The 23,480-nt window shown below is 36.9% G+C and overlaps 1 protein-coding gene across 1 annotated transcript in view; it reads right to left on the reverse strand.

Annotated features, from left to right (window-relative positions):
- The window catches only part of OCA2 (OCA2 melanosomal transmembrane protein), a gene marked incomplete at both ends in the record, with an annotated part of 186,299 nt that overhangs the window by 91,669 nt on the left and 71,150 nt on the right, over nt 1-23,480 (reverse strand). The window contains 4 exons of the mRNA XM_082773952.1: nt 2,557-2,665; nt 4,063-4,120; nt 5,681-5,828; nt 21,642-21,774. Of these exons, the coding sequence (XP_082630078.1) occupies nt 2,557-2,665; nt 4,063-4,120; nt 5,681-5,828; nt 21,642-21,774 (448 nt within the window). The remainder of the gene's footprint in view (nt 1-2,556; nt 2,666-4,062; nt 4,121-5,680; nt 5,829-21,641; nt 21,775-23,480) is intronic.

The raw sequence follows: 23,480 nt of genomic DNA on the forward strand, positions 1-23,480 counted from the left end.
GAGTGAAACCAAACCAAAGAGAAAGGACCTACCCCAAAGGAAGTAGCTTATAAATTGATTTTGTCTATTCTGTCTGAACTGGTCAATCTGAGCATCCCTTAACATAAATAAACAAACATTCTAGATTCTATTCCAATAAAATTTTGTTTTATTTTACTTTAAAAAAAAAAAAAATCTTTTGTCTCTGTAGGGGAAACTCATTATAGTTCAAAGCTCTAGACATGCCTGCCTAAAACTTGAAGTCAAAATAGGAGCCAAGTAGAAACATCAAAGGGGCTTTATTTTCCTCTCTTGTTATCTTTTCTGAGATGCTTTACCAATGATTTATCAACAAAGTAATATCCCATAGGAACAGAATGAAAGTACTGTAGAAGTCTAAAGTTTGCCATATTTGTTTAAAGTCTCCGTATTAATCTTTCATATTTCATAGAATTATACTAAACAAACTGATGAACAGGTAAAAGAAAGCTGAATAGGAAAGTGTTCTGCATTTTAAAAGAGAGTTAAGTACTCAAACTTTATAATTTAAATTAAAACATCAGTTCCCTCAAATTATATCAATGATTCCAAGTTCATAATGGAAAAATTGTATCAAGGCTGGGGACAGATAAAGAATTCTATAATCTTTCTAATTCACTCTTCCAAATGCAATTAAAAGTTATTAGATTTCTAACACATAAGCTTCTATATAAAACATTATTCTGTTAGGAAATTAAACACTGAACTACAATCTCCTTTCATTTTTATGCAAAAAATTTATTGAACAAATTTAACCAAACCACCAGAGTGCAAGTGCTGTATTTTAGGAAATTTATTTGCATGCACTGGAGGACTAAAATTCATAGAAACTCATAGCAGCACTATCTTCAGTAATGATAAATAAGTGGCAGCAAGCATCAAGACAGTGGAATTCAGGAGTCAACAATGAGACCTTGGTATAAGTCTGTAGGTTCCGTTAAATGTTATTAGAAATTATGCATATGATTTAATAATACTTTTCCATTAATCTGACAGGCTTGTTGTGAATACAGAACATGGGGAAGCTACACAGAACACATACAGTCCATGTTTACTCTCAAGGTTACAGCTGAAGATCAACTAGTGAATAAAAGAAACCTGAGCTGCCAACCATGTCATGTTTTTCATTTATTTTACTGACATGAAGTAGGACAAAAAAACAGTCATCATTTATTAGGTTTCTTCTAGTACTCGAACTACTCTGAAGTTTTGAAAGAATACCTTACCAGGGGCATACGCAACCAGCGCTATATGGCCTTTACTGACTGACTGTGGGTTTTCAAAAACACTTTTAGATGATGGGTTTACTTCAGAAAATCCTACATGGTTCAGTGTCTACTTATCTGAGGCAGAAAAGTAAGGGTGAAAATTGATTTCTTAAATTGCTGATGTGAGCTCCTTCCTTACATTCTTAGCCACACTGACTTCAAATGCCTTCAAGTGTCTTCAATTCCGGCTTCTTCCTACACTTTAGTAAAGTTGCAGTTTTGTGCTTATAATGCATCAGTACAGCTTAGAACTTCTTAGCAGCCAATATTATTTATTGGATTAAATCACCCATCATGATTTGTCCATCACGACAAATACTCTGGAACAAGGAAGTTGACAAAGCAGCCATGCCACTAGTGTCACTGTTTGACACCCTTTCCTCAACCTGATTGCCACTGTACAGCTAAAACTAGCCCTATGATGCATAATAAAAATCCATAGTATAGTTCAATCAATGTTTTATTCATTATGAGTTATTCTTCTTCAAGACTGTTGCATCTTTCAGTCACTGGATGTACACAGTGGGGGATTCAGAAATTGTAAGTGCTCAGCAGCCAAAAATATATTTTTAATTTTCATAGGCCAATGCACAGGCAGGTTTTATGACTGCCCTTTAGTTATTTGTGAATTTTAATTTGGTTCTATTGTTAGGACATGTAGAACATGTCCACACATAGATATACACATAACTGTATAAAAATCCACACATATAAGTCTAGGCTTAGAAAGTATACACATTATTTTTATTTCACACATATACAGTGTCTTCCTTTTTTTAGTTTGGGAAATTATTTATTCTGGTGATAATGCAATGATGACTGGAAGTCACGTAAAGAGGTATATATACTGAAGAAATAATGCCAGACTACTTTGTTCCTTACTTGGGAACAATTTCTGATCTCCGGGATGAATTTTTGTCATTTATTCATATCTACAGTGAGATCATGCTAAGGTCAAATTTGCTCATTCTGTAATGTTTACCCACCTAGCTAATACTGGGAAGTCAGAAAAATCAAGTCATGAGCTCTACCTGCTACTCCTCCTGGGGTGACTAAGACGTGACTGCATTTCAAAAACCTGTTCTGAGAAGCTGCTGTTTTGATTAATCTGGTGAAATTGTGAGGCAAGGAACATAAAGAAAAGAGCTTTCCGAACTGACACAGACTCAGAAAAATCTTACAATTTGGCTGGCTTTGTTGTTGTTGTTGTTTTGATTTATTTTATTTATTTATTTATTTCAACTAAATAGAACAAAACTATGAAACTTACCAAGATCTAGGTAGACACCGGGAACAAATGAGTTGAGAAAAAACATAAGAATAACACATCCCAGCACAGTCAGGCATTTGATAAGAAGGATTTTGTCTGTTATTCTGTGCTGTAAAGAGGAAAAAGAATTGAGTAACTGTATTAAAGAAGGAGCTATCTATTATGCATTAAGTTCAAAAGAGCATGTGTGAAGTACAAACTACTGTTCCTGTATTGTATATCCTTCTTCAGCATAAAAGACATAAATATTTAAGTTGAAGCATTTCATGTACACTATATTTTGAATATGTAGGAACAAAGGCCCAATGTGAAGCTAACAAACGCAAGCAGCTAACTGCTGAATACACCTAGATGTGTCCATCTAATCTTACCACAACATCATTACGTAATTATATGGTTGAAACAGTTTCTACTATAGACAGAACTTCAGGTGCTCTGTGGTTTCACAACCCTGGACAAAATCACCCTTTGTTGCAATTATTTTCTGAAAACCTATAATCCAACCTAGAGGCCAGATCCATATACTTCCTGCGGAACATTCAAGGACATGCCAATCCCTAATCCCTATGCAGCTCCTGTTCCCCTGTGCCCAGAGCTCCTCATACTCTCACCCTCAGACCCAGCCACTTTCCACTGTGCCCGATTCTGTACTCTGATCTCACTTTTACCACCAACCCAGGGAATCACCTTCTCCCAGCCTCAGTATCTCTCATTTCCAGTCTCTTCCACACAGTTTAAAGCTCTACAGAAATACAATTAAATCTCTGTTCTTTAAGAAGTTTGTCATTTATGCAATGCTTTGGAAAAAAAAAAAAAAAAAAAAAGTGTAAAAACTAATCAGATAGTCCTGTTGACCTTGTTCTGTTTTGGTATGACATATAGGACAGAGAGGTACCAACCAAGGACATGAGTTCCCAAGCACAGGCCAGTACTCATTAGTGCTAATGAGATGGAGAGGATGTGACATTTAGACATTTACATTTAGTTGAAATTAATCCCACTACAGAGTACATGTCTTGTCAGACTCAGCTTTGGCATATAAGACATAAGCAGTGTTAATGTGTGCACAACAAAGAAAAAAGAATTCCTGAAAGTGGTTTATCTATACTTGAATAATAAAGCAGGCGTGTCACAGACAATGTAGTAAATTAGAATTGGTATTAGGTACATCAGCAGGAGTATACTCTACCATCATGCATCATGGTTATAAACAACCTATTGACACCTCCTGGGTCTCTCTGGCCATAGATTAAAATTTTAAGAAAACACTGCTGAATCATTTATTGATCCTTTAAGCAACCTATTTCTAAGGAACATAAGTATAAAACCTGACAAATACTCGCAACGTGGTTCAGTAACCCTGTTCAACTGAGGCCAGCCAGCCTGCCTGCCAGCTTTTCTGCTATCATGAGAGTTATTAAATTTGCATTGGGTTCAAAAGACTCTCTCCATACAAAGGCATAGGTCCACTTACACTGGAACTGAGAAGAACTGCCATCTACTTACTTTTTTCTGAAGTTCCTGAATATTTGTTTCCCAGTTTTTATCTTCTTGTGAAATTTGCCTGAAAGAAAATGACACCTGCTTTTTTCCAGTGTGAAATTAGAGCTCTGCCAAAATTATTGGACTAAATCCCTCTCATCACAACCAGATCATCCTTTTACCCATAAGGAGTATCTCATACCAGAAAGGAACTGTGTGCAACATGGTCAGTAGCAAAATTCCAGTGACAGGTCACTTAAGACCCCACTTTTGTAACAAGCGCTACTAGTACATACACAGTTAAGTTCATGAAGAGTGCCACAGGCTTGGAAGGAGCAAGCATCCAGAGTATGAACGCTTGTATAGGAGCTGGCTACATGCAATATGTAGTTCCCTTAATAGTTTCAGAAGGTGATGTGTGCCCATCTGCGATAAAACAAGGGTCATGTGCTAACAAGTCAGAACACATATGTGTTACATTTGCATTTTATAATGAAGTTTTTACAATCTGAATAACTTATTAAACTTATAAAATAGTTGTGTTATCAGCATAGTCAGCCTTCCAGCAAAAGGCTGCAGGGGTTGCAGTTTGGGAGCTCTGTTGTTAATACTAATGAATTTTTACATTGCTATAAATGTACTTGTGCTGGAGAAATCCTGATTTTCAAATTAAATGTACAATTTTCATGTATACTTCAGAAAACTCCCCTTTGAGTATTGTAAACTCAACGTTATTTTTTTTTTTTAATTGAAGTAACAGACTTGTTTGTCACTCTGTTCAAAATGCACAATATAAGCAAAAATTATTAAGTAAAAAAATAAGTAAATTATTAAGTAAAAATTATTACTGGAATGGTTTAAGAAATATTATTTACATTCCCTTGTTCATACTGTGTATTTAATTAGCATGTTTATTAATTAAAAAAAAAAATAAAGCTATTTCATTTTCACTTTAGTCTAGAGTCAATTCAAGTTAAGAAAATTTATCACCGCCATTCTCAGACATCAAATTCCATTGCATAACAGCTAGTTTTGCTGGAACCTAAACAAAATAGGGTTAGCATCTTGTTAGTCCCGGTTTATAAAAACTACTTTTCTATACATAAATGGTTAATTATGCCTATGCTCAGGTCAACACTGATGGCTTGATTACAAAACAATTTTAAAATGCAGTAAATCACTAGTGGTATGTTTCTCAAACTCAACAGTTCACTGAAGAACACTTGAATTTTTCAGCAGAAAAGAATTTGCAGCATTTTACTACACTGTAGTCACTACTGCAAAGAAAAGCATAATGAAGTATTTATGATCTTTTTAAAACAAAAGTCATATGAAATTTCTAGGCCTTTATGTTTGGATCCTATTGACATATATTTTCCAAACTCTACACATTAGGGTTTTTTCCAAAAATACTGAGGCTGAGGGTGGCTCTTCGTACTTGCCCCAACACACATCTGATTAAAAGACAACTAAGAGTATAGGTCTCATCCCACTGAAGACATTAGCAAAGCCACAGTATCATTTCCAGCTGTCGTCTGAGATGAGCAGGAGCTCCATGTCAGTCCAACAAACCACCCATGTCTACAGCTCATCCTATCAAGAGTGGGAGCAAGGGAGGTGGCACACGCTGGCACCCACTCACTTGTGGAACGTCCTAAGCTTCTTCCTCAGCAGCATCTCCAGAGTCAGCACCTTCTGCATCAAGAGGCATTTCACAGCAGTCTCTTCCCTGCTGGCAGGGTTAATGCGCTGTGCAGTCAACCTCCAAACATAGATCTCATGTTTCAGCTCTAAAAATAAGCAAAATTGCTTATGTTAAAGCAGGTGCAATGCATATAAAACCGGAGACCTACAAAATATGTGTAAGGTGTTCTGGACTCAAGCTCTTAAAATAATTGGAATGGTTTCCCAACAATTTGCCACTTTGACAGCTGCTTTTACCATTCATTTTGCAGAGCTGAAGGGAATGGAAAATCAATATGAACATTTCAAAATTTTATATAAATTAATCTCAAAGTCATTAAAAAAAAAAAAAAGTACTGTCTACAAACACTTGCATATAACAGCCAGTATATATTAATATAATACTAAATGCAGACCTGAATGATATCTGGTCCTGTGTAAGTTTAAACAGACTTCTTAACACTTCAAATCAGCCTCCAAAGTGTTGTCAGGATTTTGAATGTTTTGGTTTATTTTTTCCAGTATTGTCAAGACCTTGGAGAATGACTGAAAAGTGTGTGCTCCTGTTGAGGACAGGCATTAGATTGGGTATGCAAAAAATATCCTTTGGGTTTTCCAGGAAATTCCTAAATAAATGAATGCTGAATATTCATTCAGAAACTGCGTGCACAAATACTTCTGGATGAAATAACAGGATACTTCCTCCCACTTCCTTTTTTTTTTCCATCAAAATTTATATCATTGAAGAGAATGTGTCTAGAATTCATGGTTTTATATCTTAAGATCCCTGTTTAATGTGCAAATTGTTCTTATCTTAAGAAATGGACACCTTTGTGACCAAGTATTTATAGCTATGATATAGAGTGAATCATGTAAAGATTGACCGTAAGAGGAAATTAAACTTGACAGAACTCAAATATTTAAGAATAAAAGTAAGGGTGTCCAGAGCCATCATAACTTGCCTGAACAGCTGATGAACAGCAGATGACTCACATTTTCTATTGGTCACATCTCTAGATGAACACACAGTTTGCAAGCCATCACAACAATTATCTTTGCCTTGGCTTTATGATGTAAGACTGAAAATGTAAATTCACACTATACAAAGCCAAATTTCGTATATGAAAAACCCATTTATATGTGGTTCATATCTGAACCACATATATCAGAGGTACAGAATCTACCACCTTGGTGATTGATTCTTGCCAGGATTATGCCAGGATACTACATTGATTAAAATCTGATACTACATTGTATTAAAACATGGATAGGTCCAAGTCTTATCAGAGGATCCACATGAGTTTGTGCAGATGCCCATTCTAGCCATCATTTACATTTCCATCAGCAGTTGTGATACCCACAAATATATCAGCAGTGATTTTCTGTTCTCTTCCAGAACATAAAGAAGAAAGAGACAGAGCTTTAAGCCACAGCTAATCTTCTGCTTCCAACCAAATATATAAATTTATTTGTTTGTTTGTTTTTGAGGATTAAGGTGGATCGGAGCCGTACAAAAAACATATTTTAAACCTTACGACTGGTGGATTTTTTTTCCTTTGAAAAACATTCCTAAGTTCTTCAGGGTGAAAAAGATATTTCTACCACCCTTCAAGCTTCCCTACACTAAATGAAATAGAAACATCTGTATTTAATTTAAGCATATGAAGGAGGAAAATCCCCCTCAACAGGTGAACGGTCCTTTTTGTTCTGTTCTCTCACAACATTTTAAGTCCAATAGACTGTGGCTTATAAACTCTTGCCATCAGTTCAAGAGAGAGAATGTGTTGTTTTTTTTTTTGTTGTTGTTGTTGGTTGGTTGTTTTTTTTGTTTGTTTGTTTGTTGTTTGGTTGTTTTTTTGTTTGTTTTTTTCTCTGGCAAATGCTCATGAAGCATAATTATCCAGTTTGCTATTCTGCTTCTGACGGGCTGTCTTTGCTGCACCACCTTTTCAGATCATATGATCAAACAATGGTTTGGGTTGGGAGGCACCTTGAAGACCATCTAATTTCAGCCTGCCCTGCCATGGCTCTCACCAGATCAGGCTGCTAACAGCCCCATCCAGCCTGGCTTTGAACACCTCCAGGGATGGGGCTTACACATATCTGTGCAGCCAGTTCCAGTGCCTCACCACCCTCGTAATGAAGAATTTCTTCTGAACATCTGCTCCAAATCTGTCCTGTTTCAGTTTAAAAACCATTATCACTATCACTTGTCCCATAACTACTTGCCCTTGTAAAAATTCTCTCTCCATGTCTGTTCACAATTGTCTGTTCATCCTGCCACATTTCTCTTATCCTTTCCAACTGAAATGTCACCAAGGATTTTGCTGATGGAAAAAAGTTGAATCTTTCATCCTCTAAATGAGATGCAGATCCCCAGTGGGAATTTTCACAGAGTCTTTATCATCATTCTTTTGGAAAGGAACAGCTAACATCACTATAGCTGTGCCACAAACAAAACCACAGAGCAGAAAGCAGCTCAGCTGGGTTGCACATTCCTGCTCCATGTCTGAAATGCTGTGGGGCTAGTCTCCAGGCTCAGCAAAATCTCATCTGTGTTAAAAAATATGTGTTTTCACATGGCTTTGATCTTGCCTTTATATACAGCAAGTGCATGCTTTATTGTTCAGACTCTTTAGTTTTCTAAACATCCCAAGCATGCAAACATCTAAGCGGTTGTGAAATTCACTTCAGAGCAACATGACCTGCAAAAATCAGAAGAGTCGATACATCTTTTACACTGCTACTCCATTTATGCCAAGAATTTCTGAAGAGTTTTTCCAAGTTTTTAACAAAACCTTCTAACAGAAAGTTCTTCCTTTTTCAGTTCCAGGCACATTTTTATTGTAAATGTGTTTTATGGCGCCAGGTGCTGTATGTATGTGTATATATATGCATGTGTTAGCAGTAGTTTTTGCTGTGAAGGAAATATAATGCAATACCCTTGATTTCATTGAGAACACTGAACCCAACCAGAAACCTTTGGGCCTTTATCTAGTCCTACCATCTCAGGTCTGCAAACCCACTTGGGTATCAACCTATACAGTTTGGGAATAACTGATCTTTTAACTGTGTTAAACACAAGTGACAAGAGTTTATGAAGCTTCAGGTTCTTATCAATTACTTTGAAACTATAGCTAAAGCAGTAGGACAGCATTTGGCTGGCCCTGAGCGAGAAGGTCTTATACCTCATTTCCACATTTCCATAAGTTTCCGTTCCCTACTCAGATGGGAGGTGATGGTCAGGGCACACTGACTCCACTCACTCATCCAGGAAAACCCAGTCTGCAGGTTTTTTGCAAGGTTAACCTTACTGTGTCTCAGCCTACATTTATTATCCCATTATATGATATCAAAAAATCTTTGTGAAAATGGTGCATTCATAAAGTCCACAAGGTACTATAGAAGAATACCTACCATTGTTTTTTCACAGACATTTTTTTTTTTTGCTAGAAAGTCCATTTCCAACAAGAAAATAATATTTTGTCATATCTCTTGGATTAAAAAAAGAAAAAAGAAAAAAAAAAAAAAAAAGGATCAGCAAATGTACAATCCCTATGCTGCTAATCTGTTTTGTCCATAGGATTCTAGAATGTTTTGCGTTGGAAGGGATCTTAAAGCTCATCCAGTTCCAAGCCCCCTACCATAGGCAGAGATGTCACCCACTAGATCAGATTGCCCAGGATCTCATCCAACCTGATCTTGAACACCGCTAGGGATGGGGCATCCACAGTTTCTCTGGGCAACCTGTTTCAGTGCCTCACCACCCTCTAAGTGAAGAATTTCCTCCTAACATCTAATCCAAATCTCCCCTCTTTTAGTTTAGAACCATTATCCCTTGCCCTATCATTATCTGCCTGAACAAAAAGCTGCTCTTTTTTTTTTTTTTTTTTTTTAATAAGCCCTCTATAAGTATTGAAGTGAGGTCTCCCCAGAACCTTCTTTTCCATAGACTGAAATCCCCAGCTCTCTCAGCCTTTCTTCATAGCAGAGGCACTCTAGCCCTCTGATCATATGTGTGGCCCTCCTCTGGACCCACTTTAACAGATCAACATCATTCTTGTGCTGGGGGCCCCAGACCTGGATGCAGAACTCCAAGTGGTAGAGTAGGGGAGAACAATCACCTCCCTCACCCTGCTGACTGTTCCCCTGTTGATGCAGCCCAGGATGCAGTTGGTCTTCTGGGCTGCAAGCACACACTGCTGGCTCATGTTGAGCTTTTTGTCCACCAGAACCCCCAAGTCCTTCTCTGCAGGGCTGCTCTCAATGAGTTCTTTTCCCAGTCTGTGCTCATGTCTGGGGTTTCCCTGAGCCAGGTGCAGCACCTTGCACTTAGACCTGTAAAACCTCATTAGGTTCTACACACTTTTCGTTGTTGTTGTTCTACATGCTTTTTCCCATTTCTCAACCTTGTCCAGGTCTCTTTGGATGGCATGCCTTCCTTCTGTTGTATCAACTGCACTACTCAGCTTGGTGTCATCTGCAAATTTCCTGAGGGTGCTCTCAGTCCCATTGTCTGTTGTTGACAAAGATCTTAAACGTTTCCAGTCCCAAGAGGGACCCCTGAGGGACACCACTCATCACCAGCCTTCACTTGGACATAGAGCCATTGACCATCACTCTGTGTGTGTGACCTTCACGCCAATTCCTTATCCACTGAAGGGTCAACCTTTCAAATCCATCTCTCCCCAAGTTGGAGACCAGGATGTCATGTGGGACTGTGTCAAAGGCCTTATAGAAGTCCAGGTAGATGACATTGGTAGCTTTCCCCTGTTAAGTGATGCAGTCACTCCATCATAGAAGGACACCAGATTCGTCAAGCACAATTTGCCCTTGGTGAAGGCATGCTGGTTGTCTCAGATCACCTGCTTGTCTTGCATGTGCCTTGACATTGCTTCCAGGAGGGCCTTTCCCATGGTCTTTCCAGGCACTGTGGTGGTTTTACCGTACTAGGCAGCTAAACGCCACAACCACTCTCTCACTCCCCCCCTCCTTAGATGAGGAGGGGAAGAAGCATAGTAAAGAACAACTCACAGGTTGAGATAAGGATAATTTAATTAAAGGAAAAAAAGTATTATTATTATTATTACAGAGAGATTATTATTAACTAAACAATTTAACTAAAGGGGAAAAAAAGAAAAAAAAGAAAGGGGAAAAGGGTGGGGGAAACAAAAAATATAAAAATAAATAAATAAATAAATAAAAATGAAGGCTATGTGGAAGTGCAGAGGAAAAAAATTACTGTCTACTTCCCACAGATGAGTGATGCTTGACCACATCCTTGAAGCAGGGCCTCAACACATACAGCCATTGTCCAGAAGGACAGACGTTTTCACAACAAGAGCCCACCCTCTTTGCTTACAGTGGGAGGGATTTGGGGTTTGGAACTAGATGATCTTTAAAGTCCCTTCCAACCCAAGCCATTCTATGATTCCATTCTATGACTTTGCTCCCCAGGCCCTCACCTACAGGTTCAGGAAAATGAGATGTGGGAAGCCTGACTGACAGTGAAGACTGAGGGAAAGAAGTTGTTGAGTACCTCAGCCTTCTACATGTCTGTTGTTACCAGTTCTCCCTTCTCCTTTATCAGAGGTGGAACACTCTCCTTGGCCTCTCTTTTCTGGCAAATGTACCTATAGATTCCCTTATTGTTATTTTTTAAATCCCTTGCCAAGCTCAGTTCTACTTGTGTCTTGGCTTTCCTGAACCTGTCCCTGCATACCTGGGCAGCAGCCCTGTACAGCGCAGGCCACATGTCCTCCACTGTTATTGTCATTTAGCATATTTCACCATGGAAAGAGCCTTCGAAGTCCTGGACTCATTGAAATTAACAGAACATCAGCTACAGACCTGAGCTGTGACATTTTAGGTAAGATTTTCTACATTTTAGAAAACATTGTTTCACCAAAAATGCATATTCTTTCTGCAGTGCACCAATTAATAGTCAGACTGATTTTCACTTAATCATACCCTCCCTCCCACCTGACTGCCAATAACAAAGAAGACATTCTAAAAACTGAGTGTAATTAATTCCCAGTCTCAGAATCTGAAGAGGACAGTCTTGTTTATTGAAGATACTCAGAAGAGCATGACCAATCTTGATGAGATGATAAGAATTATCATAAAATGACAATTTTTAACCTGCAAGTGCACTAAATATATTATCTACCTTTTTGCAAGCAAGACAATTTGGGGCTGTGACTAACAAAATTCAAAGCATGTTCCTGTGAAAGCATTTTTTCTCCACATGATATTGTAGCTTAACTTTTTCCAGTGAAGCAGTTATTTTTCTTAGCTAACTTAGCTAACAAGGATACTTCTGTTTAAAAGTTAACTGAAAAGTAAATTAAGTACTATGAATTATAGCTTAATCTAGCAATATTAATACCTATAACTTTAAGTAAATTTTTAAATCCCTGATATAATGTAATTTATTTCCTCAGTATTATTAGAGTGTAAGTAAATGTCATCTCCATTTTAAAAGCTCAGAAACTAAGTTAGAAAGGTGAAGTCCAAGTGTGGAAAGAATTTGCCTTGAGGAATTTCCAGCTCAACAACTGACACCTCTTTCCTGGAAGCAGCACCCCTCAAGAGGAGATGAGCATAAATGCTAATTCTGGAAAGGAAAAAATAATAATTTTATATATATATATATATATATATATATGAAATGTCCTTGTCTTTATTCTGTTGAGTAGGACAATTTATAAATCATGTGGATAGGGGTAAGCAGACGCAAAAATATTGCAGGGTCTTCAAAACTGCAACAAAACACACTTTGCCTGATTCAGCTAAATACTTGCAAAGGAATGCAAGAAATCTGCACAGTGCTGCATAAAGTGATACAGAAGATTTATATCAGCTTTCAGACTGTTGGAGCCCCATTTGGTCACTGAAGCACCTAGGACATATTCAGATGCTCTGCATGGGATTGCAGCCATGGCATAAGAAGTACAAGAGACCCTTGTCCCTGCAATAAAGCAGCTGAAGCCCAGGCAGAAAACTGCATGGCATTTCAGATTGAGCCACACTTTTAAACCACCTCTGTAGAGTTTTCTTCTGGACAAGCTAGGGCAGACAACAACAGCCACAGGAGCCAGGCTGTTAAAAAAGATGAAAAACAGCAAGCATCTTTCTTAAAAACTGAAATGTATTTTCCTCATTGTGCTTTGGATTGTCCCCTGTAATTTTAACTACTAAAAGAAGCATGAGGAATTTCAGCAAAACACTACAAGATCACCGCTACATTTTATGAGAGAGTAGTCAATTCAATACCTTTATGATGGTCACATAACACTCAGATGGAGTGATCTGCAGATATTAAAGAAAGTTAGGTCTCTCACAGTGTTTCAAGGTGGTTGAAAAAGATATACATTACTCTCCAGCTGGTTTCTTACTGAATGACAGATGGGGTCTCAGGAAATATATACTCTGTTCTCCGACTTAGAGATGCAACATTATTTCAGTCATTTTGGATTTGCCCCTTAATTTCCTGTGCTTTATTTCCCCATCCTTCAAAAGCAGAAGTATGAGTATATTTAGGCTCCATGTGTACCATAAGCACTTGCCCAATATTATCACAATAATCTCTTCTGCTTGAGAATAGCAAAGGGTCATAGGAAGTAAAGAATAAAGTATTTTCAGCCTAAAATTTATCTAAAATCCCAGTACAGTTTATTTCAGAAGAAAAGTCATCTGGTCTGAAATCTATGAAAATAATTCCTGTTTACTCTCTATCAAGACATTTTAACTCAGACTGCTAGACTTAGCAATTGAAAGCCAATGTTTTCCATTAAAGTACAACCACCTCATAATTAAAAAAAAAAAAAAAAAATGTTCAACTCACTATCTCACTATCCTTTTTTTTAGAAGTGGACAGATAAACTCCAATCATAAAACATTTTGCAGTAAACCAAACAACTGTTGAGGTCATTTCAATACCAAGGAAAAAAGAAAGTGCTACAAGACTGAAAGATGGTATTCCCCGAGTCCTATTAAGGGAAAAGAACCATGAAAAGATACAGCCTCAAGAGGATACCTCTCATAATCCAAAAGATAAAAAAGAAAATGCTTCATCTAAGGGCAAAATGAAGAGCAAAATAAGCTCATTTCAGAACTAGCATATCTTTTTGCTACTGGTTTAAGTGTAAGAAATGGTTACTAATAAGTTCAGCTCATTCAGCTTTGATACATAAAAAATGGCAAAAATAATTTAAAAATGTCAAGATTATGCTTTTTTTGTGAACAGTCATCACAGTAAAAGCTCTTTGGAGCAAAATGATACAGGGCATGTACTAAATTAACATAATATGTAGCGCTGTATACCAGGAAGATTTTAGGAGCTTTAGCACCAAAAGAGCAAAGTGAAAACTTTGTCATAGTGTATCATAAAACACTGTTAAAGAATTCCCAGGCCTTCCTGGAAAATGTATATCCATACTATTGTTCTGCAGTTGTGGTATGCACACAAAAATCTAGGGGGACAAGTGCTGTAAAAGAAACTGCAGGTATCGCTTCCTAAATTTTTACCTCCCATCAGAGATTTTTCTGTACTGAATCCTTCAATGAAAAATGTATATAATAAAATTGTGAAGTGCTGCTCTATTGATTCAAAATACCACTGTATTATACTTTCTTTCTGAATAAGGCAGGTAAAGTAATATTACTGCAACCTTCTTCTGACAACTGCATTATCAATACACTAGGCAAATAAAATGCAATTGTCATATTTCCCTTATTCTGCAATGTCAGAATATCATTTTTATGACTTAAAAAACAAGAAAAGACAGATCAACATTTTCCTCTTTCCACGGGAAATACTCTGTCAACTCTAAAGGAATGCAAAGGACACATACAAGGATTTTAAACATAAAATGTTTTGAAATCTTTAAAAAAATATAAAAATCTTGAATACATGTAAAGTAAATAACTACAATTATTTTTATTCCTGATTATAGAAGAGCTACTGAAAGTGAAAATAATAAGAGATTATTTTTTGTTACATTTTCAAACATAAAACCATGACCCCTGGTGGATAGAACTGTGTTGGCAAAACAAAAGTAGACAGGTCCACAGGGACCATAAGACTAGTTCCTTTGAAACTGAAAGTCTTACCATTGTTTAAAATAAAAGATGTAAAATGTACAATAAATATATGGTCTTAGATTCCAACATAATTTGTAAGAAAGCTACATCTTTTAGCTTAGCACACTATACACTACAGTAGGAAAGCTAAAATATTAACTATTCATTGTTAATATACACAACTGGATTGCAGAGAAGAAAAAAAAAAAAAAAAAGTTTTCCTATTCCACACTGTTCTTCAAGATTTAAAAATGCTTTCCATATACTGGGATGAGAGAGAGAGTGTGAGCAAGCTCAAAATATGAGTATTACCTATAATGTCAAATAGGGCAAAGTTTGGAGTATTCATGTATCCTTCATATCAAATCACTCATTTTTTATTCTGAAGCTCAAGGGAACATGCTAATGTACACATAGGCAGGCTGATCTCTCTCTTCCGTGCTTTGATTTTAAGCAGAAAAATCAATTCTAGGGTTGAGAAACATTTCCTAATCTCATTTTAATCATAACTGATTGAAAAAGAAATTCACAAGAAGTTGTGATAGATTCCCTATCTTGGGTGAGGACAGTAGAGTGCAATGTATGTTGCAAAACTGCCAGCCAGATCTAGCTTGGAGTTGAGTGCTTGAAAGCATTTTAAAATATTCCTTTCTTTGGACATTATTCTCTGAATAATCTGACTGTTGAATATCTCACCTGAACCAGCTTCCAAGTAAGCCAGCCTACTGCTTTCAACAGCTATGCTGAAACACCAATAGTGCTTTACTGGCAGTTAGTACCTACATAGGTACAAACACACCAGAGGACAGAGATTTACTGATGTATTTAATCCAGCTCAGTACATGACTTACCTCTCAGTGATTCTAACATGAAATGGTCCCCACTGTTACAAGTACCTTACTAACTAAAATAGGACTAAAGATCTTTCTCTGGCCCTGAGGAAAAGCATTACACAAAGTTGCAATGATCCTCCATGACACCTTATACCCTGTGTCCCTGCAGTGGCCCTGTGGCCCTGGACATTATTTGTATTTTATGTGGGATTTTTTCATTTGAAAGTGTCTGAAACCAGCATTGGGATTGTCTTGCAAATCATCAGAGTAGTTCTTCACTAGCATTAAACCAAAAGGTTGTACACCACACTGCAGGCCAGGGCATGAAGGTACACAACAGTGCTAGAGGATGCAGAGGCAACCAGGGTAGCATTGGAGGACTGTGTGAGTATTCAGGGAGCCAAACCTGTCGTCTTGTAAAAAACATCTTTGGAAGTGGTCCCTAGACTGAACTGGGGTGATGACGGGGGGAGAGATCCTACAAGTGCCCCAAAACCAAGCAAAATACAAAATTTAAACACACATTTATTTGACACAACTGATGTGACTAAATCATTTTTTAAATATCCTGTTATCAGCACTTTTAAGTGCCTACTGACAAACTTTGACTGATAAGCTATGTCTCAAGGCCAGAAAGAAACTATGAATCTGTTTGAATGATTGTCACAAAAGAATTATAGCTTGAGTGTGCTTGACAGGCCTAGGACCAACCTGTGTCTACATGGAACCCCAGGCTAGCGTCACAGGCCATGAGAGCCTGGTACAGAGAGAGTACATGACTTCTTCCAGCAGCAGACAGGACATCTCATGCCATAATAAAACACAAAAGCTGTTAAACCACAGCCACATGCCCTGGGGTTTGTTCCCCGAGGCAAGCACCTCAGAACCACAGCAGGCAAGGGGGTTCACAATGACAACACTGGGTTATACCTTGGGGTTAGCTACAGTTACAGCCTATGCTACTATGGGACCCAGAGAAATTCGTCAGAATTTAAGTGCTGAACAGGTTTTTCAGTTCCATCTTCCCTTCTGTCTTGACTTTCTTTCTAGCTGTGTCATCCTTTGGATAGTTTCATGCGAAATGAGGCCTGATGTAAGCAACACACTCTACATCCAGGAACATCTGGACATCTTGTGTACACAGCCAGCACAGTCCTATATGTTGTACATCTGACAACCCTGTTATCGCTCCCCTATTCTTTTCTCTTTTTCCATTCTAAAGTTTCTACCTATTTTCTGCTAGTTTTGTGCCTGTTTTTGTTTGTTTTCTTTTTGATCGTCTGTTTGTTTGTTTCCTCCTCCTTTCTAAGTTCTTCCTTTATAGAAGCAGCTGCAAAGCTCCACATGGAAGAAACAGATTTGCTCACTCATCTGGTTACCACATTTCACGTTGAGGGAAACAGTGTCATGTTTTTTCACACATTAAGCGTTTCACACACGACTGTGATTAATTAGAAAATTCCTTCTGCTGTAGGTTTTGCATACTATCCTACTACCACAGCATTATTTTCCCAGATGCTGCAGACAGTGAACTACATAGAGAATAAACATGCTCCCCCCTCACTTATCATCACCCCTCCTGTTTCAATAGTGGGTCTCTCTTTTAACAAGCAAAACAATCAAGAACTGGAGCAAGCAACACAGAAGAAATTGGGAGCTGGTGCCAAATCAGTCATCACAGCAAGTGAATGTTCTTCTTCTTTGGCAAAGAATGTCAAGCATAATACTTGTCACCAAACTACATGTCAACCACTGTCCTGGGGAAAAGGATCTTCCCAAGCACTAAGGTCCACAGATCCACAGTCTCATAAGTGAAACATAACAGCATATTTTCATATTCATATATGTATCATTTCATATTTCATATATATATATCATTTTCATGCTTCCCAGGGACTAAGTAACACTAGGTTAACCCTTAAGGGATGTAAAATCTTTGATTTCAAATAAGAAAATGTCTTGGGAGCGTGAAGGAGAGGGGACAGAACAGCTACATTAATTCCTCTGCCACTCATATACTGTTATTTTGCCTTATTTATTCTATTGTGAAAGAGTACATATACCTTTTAAAACTTCATAGCAGCCTACTCCAGTCCTAGCATCTTTTTCCACAACACAGAAAAAGGTGCAGGTTTATCAGATGAAAGTCAAACTCAAAAAATTCCTTATGATATCCCTTCATTTTTCAGAAGAATTTATCTCTTCCATGGTTGAGTCCTTCAGATTCTTTTTTTATGTTGTAATATGCTACGCTTCAAGTAACTGCAGGTAAATGGTACTACTGGGGAAGAGATATGTGTTTTTCTTGCTGCACAAGTGCTACAGCTCAGTTCAAAGACAACAACTTAAAGACACTGGTAACACACTGCATTGAAATCAATCTGCCAATGTGTTATCAGAATAACAGCACTGTTTTTTCTTAAAATTAAGAAAATTAAATTCTTCAGTATAGGCCAAAACAACAGAAAAATCTTAAAGCACAAGGAAGACTAAAAAAAAAAAAAATCTTAGGAGAATAATACAAGTGTCACATATCTTGCTTAATTGCTAATTGGGGTCAGAATGACGGAAGGCAGAAATTTAGCTGATTAAAGCAGCTGCTTCAAACAAGCCATTTCAAGTTAACACAGAATCATTGGCATCTGAAATGCAAGGACCTCTGAAAACACCTTGGAACACATTGTGCTCCTTCTGCAAATCCAAATTGCTCCAGCTACCTATTAATAGAGCCTGTGTTTGTTGCTTTCTCTTCCCATTTCACTGAAAATTTCAATAGAAGAAGTACTGCTTTAGCATTTGTTCTAATTGAACGGCTACTGATTAGCTTTGCAGCAATGGAGGAGCTGCTGATTATGAGAAAAGATACATGGTATACTGATTATAAGGCTGCTATATCTGAACATACTAAGCTGCAAGTAGCAATAATTACTGGGAGATGAATTGAAATATGCTAGCTTCTGTACAGTGTTTCATTCACAAAAATGTTATGTAAGTGAATAGATTGTACTATTCAAGGTAACCCAACAGTTATTATGTGTACTTGGTTTCTAAAAAAAAAAATAAAATAAAATAAATTTAAAAGCATGTTTTAAATTTTATGGATGAAAGAAAAATAATTGTATTTTCTAAAATGTGTATTCACAAAATAATGCTTTTATGCTAGGAGTAAAATTGCTCAGAGTTGATAAAATGAATTTTCTGACTTTGCAGATATTACTTATCTCAGGACACTTTTCAAGGTGGCATTTTTAAAGATAATTGAAGTATATAACTCTAGTTATTCATGAAAAGGTCCACAAAGCTATGATTTTTATTAGAAAATAAGAAATGAATAAAAGTAAATTAATTCTCTTTAAATAAGAAAGTTGGCAAGTTACAAAAAATGCTGAGTACCAAAGATTTTAATAATATACTTCCAAGCAACAAAGAAAAATAATCATTTTTTATAATGATGCATAATTACAAATGGCTTTATCTGGAAGGTTCAAGGGTTTCTCTTCTCCTTAACAAAAAGATAAGTCCTCTCCCAGAGATGATCTCATCCACAAAAGATTGTCATTCTTGAGTCCTGTGTAGAACAGGTGGGAACTTACACTTCAGCATTTTGGTACAGAAGAGAGTGAGCAATAGAAACATGAGCGAATTGCCTACATGTTCAGATTATGCATTATTTTCAGCAATAGTGTCTTCCCATAAGGCAAAACTCAACATTAAGTATTTCAAGGGGACAAATTTGAGGCATATCTGTGGCTAGGTGAGGAGAACATCCTCTTCTGCATGCTAGCACCACCAATTTTCATTGAGTTAGTCATTTCCTCTAAAGGTATTCCTGGCTCCCAAGATAAAAATTGAGCTTTTTGAATGTATACTGATGTAGTATATAAAGGTGAGCCAGAATTGTCTTATCATTTTGTCTACCAGCAAATAAAATATTTTCTCTCTTTGACCCAGAACTACATGGTCAATAGATTTATTTATCAGGTGAGGAAAACTTCTTGCAGTGCCCTCTCCAGTATGAGAAGTTAGGAAAATAAGATTCTCAATGGCATTTCTGAAAAAAAAAAAAAAAAATCTTGTTTTGTGGTGTGACAGATAAATATTTAGGCATTTTAGAGACTGACCTCATTGCTTTATTTCTCTTGCTCTCAGGATCAAATGTCTAAGGATGCAGAAAGCCTCATCTGTTGTACAATAGCACAGTAATGAATACGTGTATCTCATACCAAGAAAACAAACAGAAAGAAATTTATCTTTAATTTTCTTAGAAAACTGTTAGGCAGAACACCCCAAAAACTCTCTTCTTCTTAACATTGAGCAGGACTTTGACCCCTAGAGCTGTGAACAGATAGGCTGAGAGCACTTTGTGCTGAATGGGCACTGCAGTCACAGAATCCCAGAACGGTTGAGGTTGGAAGGGACCTCTGAAGATCATCTAGTTCAACACCCCTGTTGAGCAGGACAACCTAGAGCACATTGTACAGGATGGCATCCAAGCAGGTTTTGAATATCTCCAGAGAGGGAGACTCCACAACCTCTCTGGGCAACCTATGCCAGTGCTCTGTCACCCTCACACCACAGAAGTGCCCTCTCATATTCAGTTGGAACTTCCTGTGCTTCAGTTTGTGGCCATTGCCCCTCAGTCCCTCAAAACCAGATATCTGCACAAAAGCCAACTTCCCAGGTGGTGAAATCTCTGTCCGAACTTTCTTACAGATGAGATTCAAGAGACAGGATACATCTGCTGAGGAGAGAGGACTGTTGTTTCTGTCTTTTTAATACTCCTAAAGCTAGTTTTCCTTGTGCCAAGGCAAGTCACTACTAGAGGTACTCATCTTGCCTAAATTAGGCATGTATTGTGAAAATCTCTACCACTCAATCACCTTAATCTCCCTTTAAACCCAAAGGAGAGTTATAAACTTTCTGGGATGTGATATATCTGTTCTATTGTAGACTGCTATATTAAGCTTTAGAAGGGCTTATCTTCTTCTGTGGGTTATAAAAGAAACCAAGTTATATCAGCCATATCAAAATCTGTCCTCACCATACTAAACAGACCCCACATTCACGGTTCATTCACATGGTCTATGGTAGCCTGGATCCCGAGTCTACAACAAGCAAAAATGAAAAACCTTCACTCCTGGAGAAGAAACAGTTATACTCAGCTATCTTTGTAGTACAAAACCCATTAAGAAATTATGATTTGTGAATCATTTCTCACCTCATAAAGAAATTATAGACATTTGGGTGTTATTATTAAGTTTCACCACTCAAACAGAAGCCTGAGAACAATGACGAAAACTTCAAAACCACCAAATAGAAAGACATAAAAGCACAAAGACAAAAAGGGACTGACGTACTCAACAGCTATTGTAAAGGCCAGTGGAACAGCATTACCAAGACTTCTAGAAACTATGAAAGTATGCAATCTAAAAAAAAATACATTTAGATGTACTAAATTACAGAAATTATACACCAGAGAAAGCTAAGTTTGGAAAAGCCACAGAGGAAAGCTGGAAAAATTCTTCTAGCATTGAAGAAACATTCTTCACTGACTGCAGACCAGGAAAATATGGCTGAAAAAATCCAGTGGGAGAAACCAACAGTGAGGGAATATATTAGTGCATTCTCATAAGGGAAACCTGGCATATATCTAAAACAAAGCTGTGAACTGAGCACCTTGAGCAGATGGTAACTATTGTGATACAGAACACTCCGGTATTCAAGCCTTTGGCTATAAATGATGCAAGTTATCCCCATAAAATTTGAAAGATATTTAATTATTCATATCAATACCTCAAGCTTAGCATCAAGAAAAATATCTATTTCTAGAAGTCAGAAAATATCACAATTAAAAATCAAACCTTAAAATGTAATATTCAGAGACTGAAGGTGAATGGGCACATCCTCTGAGGACAACATTGTTGTAGGCACTAATCAGTCCCTACTTAACATATATTCCTATTAAAGTAGTGTTTATTACAATGTTTTCATGCTCACACTTACCAACAATTTCACTCGGCTCCTTATTGTAAAGTTTTTTGTTCCAGTAAAGAAGTCTGAGAAAAGGAAAGGAGACCAGAACAACAAGGCAGATACCAACAAACATATGTCCTGTGAAGGCTGCAAAATCCAATCCCTGGAAATAAAAATGAAAACATAAATTTAAAAAAAAAAAAACATCAGTTATTTTCCTATAATACCTACAGGGAAAAGTATTCAATTATATGTACTTTAGCAATCAATAATAAATAGAAAGCAATAAAATCAGTTCCAAGTACAGTATATGCTGTATTTCATCTGTTTCAAGGAGACAAGCAACATTACAATTTAGTTCAGAGAACTCAAAAATAGTGTTAGGAGTTATTCTGAAATGCATTCAGTGTTCCTAAAACAGATTTTAAAAGAAAAAAAAAATTACTTTCATCACTTTAACTTCATTTTAAAATCATACTGAATCACAGAAATAGGTGTTTTCAATGATCAACTTTGTTTTAAACTGAAGACGACATGGATTTTACAATAACCCTATCAGAGCCAGGATTTCATTTAAAGTAAGTAATGTTCTTCTACAATAAAATATACCTCAACAGTCTGATTATTTTTCTGCGTGCTTAATAAACACATATATTTCTTTATATTTTGCATAATGAACCCCTTTAATTAAGAAGTTCTTAAAATATAAAGTGTAATATGTTAAAAAGCTGTTGCTTTAAACAATTAAAATTGATAGTGACCATTTTCCCTAATACTATGAAGTTGGCCATGCTTTGATTAGGACATAGGACTAGACAGCCTTCTGGACTAGACATTGGACTAGATAGCCTTTCAACTGAATTACTCTGTAATTCTGTATTATACAAGCTGTAGTGGACCAAGGTTAGCCTTTCAGCTGGGATATTCTGAACTAGTCAGGACCAACCTGTCCAAAACAAGTTACACACAAAGCTTCAAGGGGGATCATGTCCAAGCATTCAGGTAGCAAGGAACTGTCCCATATCCACAGGGCAGAGGTTGCCTGAAATGGCGATCCCTGCAGAGCAGCTCCTTGACTCTTGGGAGCACAGTAACTCTATGGGTAACTCAGACTGTCCAAACTGAACCTTCATAGTTTCTGCTGACTTTCCAATCTCTAGAAAGTCATGGGATCTCCCCATTCCACCCTATGTCTGTGCAACAGTGAGTGACTTGTCTTGTACCAAATATTTGTGTGCTACCTTCTGTAATGCCAATACAAATTAAAAACAGTTTCCCATGCAGCATTACCTCCTGTGTGTTAAGACTACTGAGGATTTACTAACTGAAATATGGGTTCTTGTGTATTGTCTCCTACTAAAACAATTTACATAAAAATGTTCTAGCTGAAATCACTTCAGTTTAAAAAAGGGGGGGAAATGTTTCCCCATTACATTTTTTTTTAATAGCACAAGAAACTGATTAAAGTAATTAAGAATTTTCATAGACAGATAAAGATTAGTGGTCTTTAAAAAAAAAAAAAAAAAAAAAAAGAATAAATAAATCCATAGTTTGCAGACAAGCACAATCAAGTAAATATGCAGACCTGGGTTTAGAATTTAGTCCTACTAAAAATACAGGATTCTGCTACATTAACTCAAGAAATTTATCATTAGTTACTATTTAGTAGTAGATTCTTTGCCTATTCTACAGACACTAAAAGGTAAAACTGCATGCATTGGCTTTTCATTATAACTCAGCTAGTTCCATATTTTTTATGACAAAAGAAAGAAGATTCTTCAGGAACTGGAACAAGATTTTTTTTTTTATTTTTTTTTTTTAAGAATCGGACAGAAAAACATGATACCACAATGGAAAATAATATACCTT

The sequence above is a fragment of the Aythya marila genome (assembly GCF_965140915.1).
Source record: "Aythya marila genome assembly, chromosome: 1".
Classification (NCBI taxonomy): Eukaryota; Metazoa; Chordata; class Aves; order Anseriformes; family Anatidae; genus Aythya; species Aythya marila.